At 37.6% G+C, this 11,721-nt stretch overlaps 1 protein-coding gene across 1 annotated transcript; it reads right to left on the bottom strand.

Annotated features, from left to right (window-relative positions):
- Positions 1–9,220: 9,220 nt before the first annotated feature.
- Positions 9,221–10,806, bottom strand: LOC145594596 (uncharacterized). Its single transcript, XM_081650917.1, has one exon. The coding sequence runs from the start codon at positions 10,423–10,425 to the stop codon at positions 9,385–9,387; it is 1,041 nt and encodes a 346-aa protein (XP_081507043.1). The 5' UTR covers positions 10,426–10,806; the 3' UTR covers positions 9,221–9,384.
- Positions 10,807–11,721: the final 915 nt, after the last annotated feature.

The raw sequence follows: 11,721 nt of genomic DNA, 5'->3' as shown, positions 1-11,721 counted from the left end.
CTTCTTTTATTCTACTTCGTATAAACATGTGCTTTTATTGCAAGAAAGTGTATGCGTGAGATTGATAAATCAATCAAGTTGCATCTAGAACTACATGCAATTGGGTGTATATTTCCGTATAATTGTTTTTTATTTTTTTGGAGGGAATAGTTTGTATGATTGTTACGTGTGTGAGATTGATCGATATCGAATGTTAATACTGTATATAACAAAAGATTATTTTAGGAGTACAAGTACAATTGAGTGTCAATAATAATACATAAAAGAGATCAAATGGATAAGCTACAATCAATGACATTTTGTAATTCCTCTATACATTTATTTAAATCTAAACATTGTAAAGATTGTTAAGTTTTTAATTTTCTCATTATGATAAATTAGGGAGAAGAGAGAATAGAATGGCTTTTTATTGCTTGTTTATTATTCATCAATAGGTTGAGTATTTATACAAAACCTAACCTCATAAGATAGGAACAATCTTCCTAAAAGATATACTAGCCTAATCATAAACCCTAAAGATATATTCTCAAAATAATATCTTAACATAAGATAATACTAAATATTATTCTCATAACAATATCTATACGGAAAATATATCACATATATTTTTCGATATATCATATCTCTAACACCCTCCCGCAATCGTAACGACATTAACACGAACGTTGCGATTGGAAATTCTTCAATTTGTTGAAGTCGAGATGCACACTCTTGTGATGTCACCTTCAAAAATTTTCTTCTTTTTTAACGATGAGAACGTTCATCTTTTCGAACTCATCAGTCATCAATCAATTCGCAGGAACGTCATTCTTTTCGAACTTGCAAATATAACAATTTTTGGTTTTTCCAGAGCAAAACCGAGCTCCAATCAAATTTCTTATTAGTTTTTCAGAGTAAACCACACTCAAATTTCTTATTGGTTTTTCAGAGTAAACCACACTCAAATTTCTTATTGGTTTTTCAGAGTAAACCACACTCAAAACTCTTTTTGATCTTTTAGAGTAAACCACACTCAAAACATTTAAAACCCTTGTCTCACGGCACAAGGAGAACCAACACATGTACCTTGTCTCACGGCACAAGGAAAACCAATATATCTTATCTCACGACACACGATAGCCTTTTTTTTTTTGGTGAAAACCTCATGTATGCCGCCCCCAATATTCGTCCTGGAGGATCCACACCATGACACACCCCAACAACTTAATCTCAATCTTTAAATTATTAACCACGCATGATGTAATGTATACATCAAGTCATCAACTAAAAGTCTAAAACGCACCAACACTAACTTGCAAAGCGGAATAAACTATGTGAAAAAAAAAATGGTAATTTTTGCTAAAGGTTCATCCCACCGGTGGGTTTAATTTCTAACCCACCCGTAGGGGGATTTTTTTTATTAATGGTCCCAAGATTTAACCTGCTTTATATATTTTCCGATATATCATATCTCTAACACATTAATTTGCACAGCAATAATATTGAATAAATTAATTATACAATCAATACAAAAAAAGAGATATAGGCTCAAATTGACTAAAGTAAATAAAGATCACTATCAATTATCAAACCATATATGTCAGTTTATTGGTATCAACATATATGTTGTATATATTGCGTGCATATAGAACTAGCCAGCTAGCTTAGTATTCATCATTTTTAAAATTTGTCACTAGGCACTCAAGGTACAAGTAGTCGTAACAATAAATGGTCACTTTTATACTCCCTCCGTCCCAAAAAGAACGACCCATTTGGTCAAAACTTTGTCCCAAAAAGAATGACCTATTTGCATTAAAACACCCACCAATTTGCTATAATATTTGTGCAAAATTAGCTTCCCTATATAAAAATTTGATTTTCCATGTTATTTTATTACTTTCTCTCTCTATTTTTTTACAAATCCCATGTAAATTTATCTTTCCAATATATATTACTTCTTTTTACTTAACTTCCTTAATACCCGCGTAATCAACCCAAATGGGTCGTTCTTTTTGGGACGGAGGGAGTAGCTACTTAAGATTCTAACCCAATATTAATTTACTAATTCTAATACAAAAAAAAATAAATCCTTCCTGATTAAATTTGATTTATTGGGATTAAATTGATTTTCACTAAAATTCACGGGTTAAGAATGACTTTTTTGAATATTATTTGTTGAGTGGATAAGGGTTTAGCAAATGATTCTTTGCACCTGAAAATGTAATCCATGTAGAACATGAATATAGCAAAAAAAAAAAAAAAACCCTCCTTTTCCGGTCATAAGTACATGATTTATATCAAATTGCAGAATGTGGGCAAAAGGTATTTTAATGTCTGCTATGGAGTACTTCCTAAGGATAAGGCAAATTTGTGAAATTTTCAGAAAATGCCCATTGTTTTTCTAGACAACGGATGATGTGCCAATGTATTTTATTTGGTGCCCCTAGATTTACACTTACTACATCTGCTCGATATAAAGTAAAATTTAATAATTTTTTTTAATGATAAGTTTAGATTAGATCAGATCAGATAAAATAAATAAAAATAAGTTGAATTAAACATAGACACACATCTAGATTATTAAAAACCGTTAATCTAATCAAAGATCGGTATGCTCTAAATCATACTTGTATGGTAATTATTTAAATATATTGACTGATTGCTTAACTTTAATTAATATTCATATCATACTTTAATATCTTCGCCTCAACAAAAGATAAACTAAAAAGTTTATTTAAAGCTAAGATTAATAGAGATCAGACAAGTAGGTTTAGATTAAGTTTATGATATTATGGTTACCAATTATCTCTATTAAAAGTCCTGTCATTTTTCATTAATATTTTGTACAGTACACTAGCTGCTGGCTAGCTGCCATGGTGTCCCTCCAAATTGTCAAGAGTTGGAATAAAGAGTTCGTGTCTCTTTTACATGACCCAAGAAATCCAACCATGTACACTTGACTCCTCGCTCATTCTCTCCAACCTTTTAGGCTTTAGAAAGTTCTGTATTTTCCTTCACAGAAATTTGAGAAAATAAGACAAAATTATTAGATTATGTAAATAATCTTGTATTTACGAAGTTCACACCTCTTCACCTCTTGTAGTTTCCTAGGTTCACTCCCCTTTTACATATTGTATTTATTATTAACCTAGCTTAGTGTTTTGTAATCTATGTATTTAAACACTTTCCAATAAGGAAAAACTCAAGGGATTATTTCCTATATGGTATCAGGCTAGGTCTCTCTCTCTCTAGCTTCTCTCCTCCTTCTTTCTTTCTACCCAAGCCGCATCCTGTTCACCATGGGAGACTCACCTAAAGCTCCAAAATCTTCCGCTTTCCATCCCGCTTTCACCGTCAATAACATCAAGAGTGTTATTCCTATTGTCCTTCAAATGGACCGTGCACAGTATATATCTTGGGTCGAGCTCTTTAAAATCAATGCTCGTGCACATCAAGTGTTAGAACACATTCTTCCTTCCCCTGATCAAGATGCTTCTTCTTCTCTCTCGACCACCGACCCTGACCTTTGGAGCCGCGTCGATGCTATTGTGCTCCAATGGATTTATAGCACCATATCGAACGACTTGCTTAATACAATCCTTGAACCCGATTCTACCGCCGCGGCTGCGTGGGCGAGATTAAAGGATGTATTTCAGGATAATCAAACAAACAGGGCTGTCCAACTTGAAACAGAATTCTCACAAGTCGATTTGAACAATTTCTCTAATATCTCTGCCTATTGTCAACACATCAAGATGATTGCGGATCAATTAGCTAATGTTGGGGCTAAGGTTTCCGATCATCGTATTGTCATAACCCTCATTCGTGGCCTGCCGAAAGCTTATGACAACGTGGCTGCCCTGCTTCAACAGTCCGACCCTCCGGTGTCTTTTCAAAAAGCTCGTTCTATGCTCCTCCTCGAAGAATCTCGTCAAGCAAATCAAGCCTCGAATGAGGCAAATGCTGTTGGTTCGGCTTTAATGGCTGCGGGAAACTCTTCTCATGTGGACGATGTTCATTCTTCTCACTCTCAAAATCAGCGCATCAATCACAAGAACAATGGCCGTGGTGGTGGCCGCGGTGGGAATTCCAAGAGCCGTGGCAACGGTGGCCGGAATGGAAAAGGTCGCGGTGGTGGCCGCGGGTTCCAACAGCAACAGCAGCAGCCGCATCCTGCGTGGCAATGGGGCAACTCCCCTGCTTGGCAGTACCCTCCTTGGCACGGTTGGGCTTCTCCACCGTGGGCCATGCCCCCCTGCCCTTACCCAACCACACCTTGGGCTCGTCCTGCTGCCGGTTCAAGGCCCACACAAAATGGCATCCTCGGTCCACGACCACAACAACAGCAGCCACAAGCTTTCAACGCTCAAGCTCCCTCCTCGGTTGGCTATGCTCCAACGGATATAGAAGCTGCTCTTCACACTCTCTCTCTTGCTCCTCCCGACGAAAATTGGTACATGGATACCGGGGCTACCTCACACATGACATCGAATCACGGTAACCTCTCGTCTTATTTTAATTTGAGCAAAAATCATCAAAATATTATTGTTGGCAATGGTAGTGGCATTCCAATTCGTGGCTATGGGCATGTTTCCCTTCCTCCCTTCACCTTAAATAATGTTATTCATGCCCCTAATCTCATAAAAAATCTGATTTCTGTCCGAAAATTCACTAGTGATAATAATGTTTCCATAGAATTTGATCCGTTTGGTTTTACTGTGAAGGACCTTCGGACGGGGACCACTCGTATGAGATGTGACAGCTCGGGGGAGCTTTACCCTCTCTACAACACCGCCAACCTCCTTTCCTCTCCTACTGCCCTTGCTGCCCTCTCCTCTTCTTTGTGGCATGATCGTCTTGGCCATCCCGGGTCACAAGTTTTGAGTTCCCTCAGGAAGAAACATTTTATTCAATGTAACAGGATTTCACAATCTAATGTGTGTTCTTCTTGTATTTTTGGAAAACATGTCAAACTTCCCTTTTATCCCTCTACTACATGTACTACTTTGCCATTTGACATTTTGCATAGTGACATTTGGACCTCCCCTAAGCTTAGTAGTGCCGGACATCATTATTATGTGCTATTCTTGGATGATTTCACTAATTTTCTATGGACATTCCCAATTGCTCGAAAATCTCAAGTTCATGATCTATTTTTGCAATTAAATGCCTTTGCTCATACTCAATTTGAACGTAATGTGAAATGCTTTCAATGTGATAATGGTGGTGAATATGATAATGATGCTTTCCGTAATTTTTGTATCACTAATGGGATGGTGTTCCGTTTCTCATGCCCTCACACTTCCCCCCAAAATGGGAAGGCCGAAAGAAAAATCCGTACTCTCAATAATATGATACGTACCCTCCTTGCTCATTCTTCCGTTCCTCCCTCCTTTTGGCACCATGCACTCCAAATGGCCACATATCTCCATAACATTCTACCCACCAAACTCCTAGCTTATGACTCACCGACAAAAATACTCTACCAACAAAACCCCTCATATTCTCATCTTCGGGTTTTTGGGTGTCTTTGCTACCCTCTTCTTCCCTCCACCACCATCAACAAACTTCAACCACGGTCCACACCTTGTGTTTTCTTAGGATATCCTCCTAACCATCGTGGTTATAAGTGCTATGATATGTCTACCCGGAAAATCTTTATCTCCCGTCATGTGGTTTTTGATGAAACCCAATTTCCGTTTGCAAAAATCCATACTCCTACTCCCACTGATTATGATTTTCTAAATGATGCTTTTTCCCCAAATCTCTCTCATCACTTCTACAATCATCCCACATCACAAGCTACTGCAAATTTGCAAACTCCAATCTCAACTCCTACGGCCCAACCTACTGTGGCCCATCACTCCCCCATATTTGGATCACCAGAAAGGCCCACCCCTTCTCCTACTTCTCCCTTAACGGGCTCCCCTCAAATACGGCCCACACGCCTACACCAAACCCCAATTCAATTTGGGACTTTACCAGCCACATCACCAAACGGCCCACCCAGCCAGGCCCACTCCAACTCTCCTCCCTCTACTCACGGCTCCAATTCGGCCCAACAAATCAGCAGGCCCCCTCCTCCTCCTTTGAAGGTCCAAACTCGAAGCTCTCATGGTATATTTAAGCCAAAAATTATTTTTGATTTAAATTGCCAAACCACTCCATCACCTCTACCCCGTAATCCCATAGCTGCCCTTTCCGACCCGAATTGGAAAAATGCCATGATGGATGAATTTAACGCTCTTATTCAAACTAAGACGTGGGAGTTGGTGCCCCGTCCTCATAATGTCAATGTGATTCCTTGTATGTGGTTGTTTAAACATAAAAAGAATGCTAACGGTGCTTTTGAGAGGCACAAAGCCCGTCTTGTGGTTAATGGCAGGAATCAACAGGTTGGTGTCGATTGTGATGAGACTTTCAGCCCGGTGGTCAAACCGACGACTATTCGCACCGTTCTTAGCATTGCTCTCTCCAAGTCTTGGTCCATCCACCAAATGGACGTCAAAAATGCCTTTTTAAATGGTGACATTGCAGAAACTGTTTACATGCACCAACCACCCGGGCTTCGTGATAAAGATAATCCGGGTCATGTCTGCCTTCTCAAAAAGGCTCTTTATGGTCTCAAACAGGCTCCTCGGGCTTGGTATCATCGCTTTGCTTCTTTTGTGGCTACCATCGGATTTTCTCATAGCAAGTCCGACAACTCCTTATTCATCTACTCTCAGGGCAACGACTTGGCATACATTCTTCTCTATGTCGACGACATTGTGCTCACCACCTCATCCGACACTCTTCGGAAGTCCATCATGGCTCAGCTTTGTACCGAATTTGCCATGACCGACCTTGGTCCATTAAGTTCATTTCTTGGTATATCGGTCACTCGGCATTCTAATGGGCTCTTCCTCTCTCAGAAATCATATGCTGCAGATATTATTGCTCGTGCTAACATGTCCTCATGCAAATCCTCCGCCACTCCTGTTGATACTAAGGCAAAATTGAGCTCCACCTCCGGTCCCCCTGTTGATGATCCATCTTTATATCGGAGTCTTGCAGGAGCTCTCCAATATCTCACTTTCACCCGCCCGGATATCTCATACGCCGTACAACAAATTTGCTTATATATGCACGACCCAAGGCAAGAACACATGCATGCCCTACGCCGCATTTTGAGGTACCTCCAAGGTACTCTTTCTTTCGGTCTGCACCTATACGCCTCCCACATTTCCGGCCTCATTTCATACTCCGACGCCGACTGGGGTGGCTGCCCCGACACACGCCGCTCAACCTCGGGATATTGCATTTTCCTCGGTGACAACTTGATCTCATGGTCCGCCAAACGACAGCCCACTCTCTCCAAGTCAAGTGCGGAGGCCGAGTATCGGGGTGTTGCAAATGTCGTTGCCGAATCATGCTGGCTTCGAAACCTTCTTCTCGAACTCCACTGTCCCATCAAGAAAGCCACGGTTGTGTATTGTGATAATGTTAGTGCCGTTTACCTCTCCGGCAACCCGGTTCAACACCAACGGACCAAACACATAGAAATGGACATCCATTTTGTTCGTGAGAAGGTTGCTCTTGGTCAAGTCCGTGTGCTTCATGTTCCTTCTCGATATCAAATTGCGGACATCTTTACCAAAGGCCTTCCGCAACTCCTCTTTGATGACTTTAGAAACAGTCTTAGCGTTCACAAACCTCCCGCTTCGACTGAGGGGGTGTATTAGATTATGTAAATAATCTTGTATTTACGAAGTTCACACCTCTTCACCTCTTGTAGTTTCCTAGGTTCACTCCCCTTTTACATATTGTATTTATTATTAACCTAGCTTAGTGTTTTGTAATCTATGTATTTAAACACTTTCCAATAAGGAAAAACTCAAGGGATTATTTCCTATAAAAATAAATTAAGATTATGATATTTTTTTGTGCTCATTGTAACATAATAATACATAGGTGAGATTTGGGGTTGATTGTCCTACATTGAAGTGATGAATTACTTACAATTGTTAAAACATTAATTTTCAGGTCATTTCGTATACTGAAATAATTATAGGATGCTTGCTAGGCTTACACGAAGTACGTATATATTTAAACATGTATTTAACGAAAGTTGATCCCAAATCTTGAAAATTGCCTTTAAAACTTTTAACTTATTCACTTGACATCCAAATTTCTTGATTTCTTATACTATGTACAAGTATTATATATTACAAATTCTAACTTAATTTGTCGTCTCTCTCAAGTTTTAGTAACTTTCAAATTCTGATATTTTGAAAGTGTTGATATGACAAACAATAATACGAGTAGTAGTCTATATTATTATTGCTCCATAAATTTTGTACGGAGTATTAATTGTCTATTTGTCTTTGTGGATAATGCTAATTGATGCACTTATACTTTTAAAGTAATACGTCAAAGGATGATCATGATAAAATTAGGTGTAAATAGAAATTCAAATTACTCTTCAATGAGATTTGGATTATTTTTTGAAACAACAATACATACATTGATAATACTTTGAATGATGAAAAGTATGAAATGAAATTAGCTAGTTATTAAGTGGTGAGATAATTTAGGGCATGTTGACATTTACTGAACTAAGCTGAATTGAACTGATTGGAGCTGAACTGAACTAATTGGAGCTGAACTGAACTGAACTGAGCTGAAATGAATATTTTATGAGGGAGGGAAATTAGGTGCTGAACTGAACTGATTAGAGCTGAACTGAACTGAAATTAAGTAAATGTGAACATTCACTTAAAATAAAAGTAAACCTAATTCTTCGAGAAATGTTACTTACTCATATCCAAAGTGATTAATGTATAGCAAAAACAAAATATTCAAAGTATTAATTAAGTCAAAAGCTTCTATATAAAGCTTAAAATATCTGTTCTTGGATCTTCTTGATAAAGAAGTTGGAAACCAATACATGGTGATCATATGATACTTCCAAGTTCTCAGAAGTGCGCTGTTTAAGCTAATTATATATATTAAGAAAGCAACTAGAAAGATCATGTCTTATTAGTTTAACAATGTATCAATCTCAAAGCTCAAGTTGATGTTATTCATATTATTAATTAAGTATCCAATTAAGTAATTAAAGATCAAAACAATGACAACATTGTCTTCTCCAATGCAATGTAAATGACATTAGAAATATCAACTTGAATAACATATTAGTAGAAAACCTTATCCATATCTAATGTGCAAGAAAGTGCTAAGATAGTGAGGAATAAATTTAAACAACAAAGATTATTACTTCAATTAACCAAAAGATGGATCACCTAATATGTACATTACACTAGAATATATACAATATTCCAAGCTTTGAGGTACACTTTTATTCATTTCCTCTATTATAAGAAAAAGGAAAGCTTGGAAAATCCTAATCTAATCAAACTAAAGTTAATTAGCTTGGTGTTTTGTAGACAATCTCTTAAGCAACTCATAAGTAGTGACCATAGTAGCAGCAGACATAGACATTGAAGCCCATCTTGGACCCAACCCTCTATAACAAGCTGCAAACCCTCCTTCCTTGACCAAATCCCTAACCGTCTGCGCCACCGTAGGCGGCCGGCCTCGGGTGTTTCGGTCCGCCTCCAAGACTTGCAACCTAGTCTTGATGGTGTCAAGGGGCATGGTAAACAATGCTGAAAACCCACTAGCTAATGCAGCACTTACACCTTGAACACCAACCATACACAAAGGATTTGGGTTTAAAATCTTGCCATTTTCACAATTTTTCTCATCATTTTTCCACTTACATTTGTAACAACTAATTCCATCCCATATTAATCTGTAAGAAACAGAGTAAGAACCCCACCATACTGCACTAGAAGGTGCATATGTTAGAGTAGAAATACCAAATCCTCTGTATAACCCTCTAAATCCATCAACACTCAAAATCTTCCTAAATGCATCAAACCCATTTGTGTAATTTGAAGTAGGTGAACTTGAAAACCCATTTTTAGGAAAGTTTCCTTGAACCATGAGTCTTTGGCTCACAACATCAACTGGGGTCCAAACTAGTTGAGCAGCCATTGATGCACTTAAACCAGCTGCAGCATTAGCAATAGTAGCTGATGAAGTTTCAGAGAATCCAACTCTAATACTTGCTTTCCCAATATTACTCTTGGTCACTTCAAGGGCAGCCATGTATAAAGCTCGAGCCGGGATCGTACCCATTAGAGAGGTTCCAAACCCTCTATAGAATGATCGAGGGCCTTCCTGTCTAAACATCAGGAAGGCCATCTTTGAACATGGTATCGGAGCCAGATTGACCTGCTGTCGGGTTTTTAACACGACAGCAAGGTACAGAGCCGCCGATACCCCTGAAAAAAGGGCGGCTCCTAAAACGAAGAACCTAGATTTGTCAAGCATGTGCCAATCTACATCAGCTGGCAAGCGGATTTCCCTAGATTCCTCTTCAACTGCTCCTAAACTCATCTTTGAAAATACCCCACTTAGCTCACTTCAATCACACGAAGAATAAATCAAATCTCAATCTCACGATGATTTAATTGAATTTTTTTTGAATAAATCTAAACTGGGTATTGAAAAATTTTGTTTCTTTGAGGAAATTTATCAAACAATTGGTAGGCAATAAGATTAAACACTAAAAACACCCCAGAAAATCAAGAATTAAACGAAAAAAAGAAACTGGGTTCAAATTAATCTCATTTTTTTAGATGAATGATATGCTAATTTGGGGATCTGAGTATTGAATGTTGAATCTGAGGAGAGAGAAAGTGATGATTGAAGAAAGAAAGATGATAAGGAATTGGCGTCAGCTGAGACTAGAGCATGAAAGTGAGCAGAAAAAAGGTGCTTTCTAAAGAAGGATTTTATAGAAAGTGGATAAATACGTGTAGGTTGATGTTTGGAAATACTTCACTCTGTAATAAAAAATTTAAATTAAAATTAATTTTAAAATTAAAACTAAAATAAATCCAAAATTTGCCTGTGGAATGGGAAGACCTGTGGTACCAAGTTTTAGTGGTTTTTTTAGCCCTCAATTATGAACCATTGGGCAGAGCAATTGGGTTTTTTTTATTCATTAATGTTTTGGATTTTAACTATCACCATTATGCATTTTTTTTTAAAAAACAATACTCCGTAATAAATAGAGTGCTTCGTATAAGGAGTAAATTATACAGTACGTAAAATTCTCTGTCTTAATTTACTTGCAATTTTTTTTAGAGTTGGCACTCGCTAACACGACACGACAACACAATTAAATATCAGGACCATACGCACACGAAATTATTGAAAGAAAACATGAATTCGACACGATACAAAATCAACTTGAACAAGACCCATTTTGATAAATTATTCAAATTATGCAATTATCTTACTTTTTTTACAACGAAATTTTAGACTAAATTTGTTTAGGAGAAAAATCTATTTTTTTTTTGGATTTTTTTTCAATCCATTTAGTATAAATAAATATTTTTACAATGGTTTTTATTTATTTTTTATTTTTTTATACGCGCGCATCTAGACGATCACATACATGTCCAGATGTCCTCATTTCCTCCCTTATGTTCCTCTCATTTTAACAATGCTCATCTTTCATTTCACTCTGGTTAACAATGATAGTAGTTCCTGTTGACAAGCTGGTTAATAATAGAACACTTAATTTCTTAAGTCCTGTGAAACATTAAAAATGGACACATTAATAAGGGATGGAAGGTGAACCCATAATGAAATGGTGTCATATTGGGTTGTTGTGTTGAATTTGCC

The sequence above is a fragment of the Chenopodium album genome, chromosome 19 (assembly GCF_948465745.1).
Source record: "Chenopodium album chromosome 19, dcCheAlbu1.1, whole genome shotgun sequence".
NCBI classification, from domain to species: domain Eukaryota; kingdom Viridiplantae; phylum Streptophyta; class Magnoliopsida; order Caryophyllales; family Amaranthaceae; genus Chenopodium; species Chenopodium album.
The sequence above is the reverse complement of the archived record's forward strand: the minus strand, read 5'-3'. Positions and strand labels throughout refer to the sequence as shown.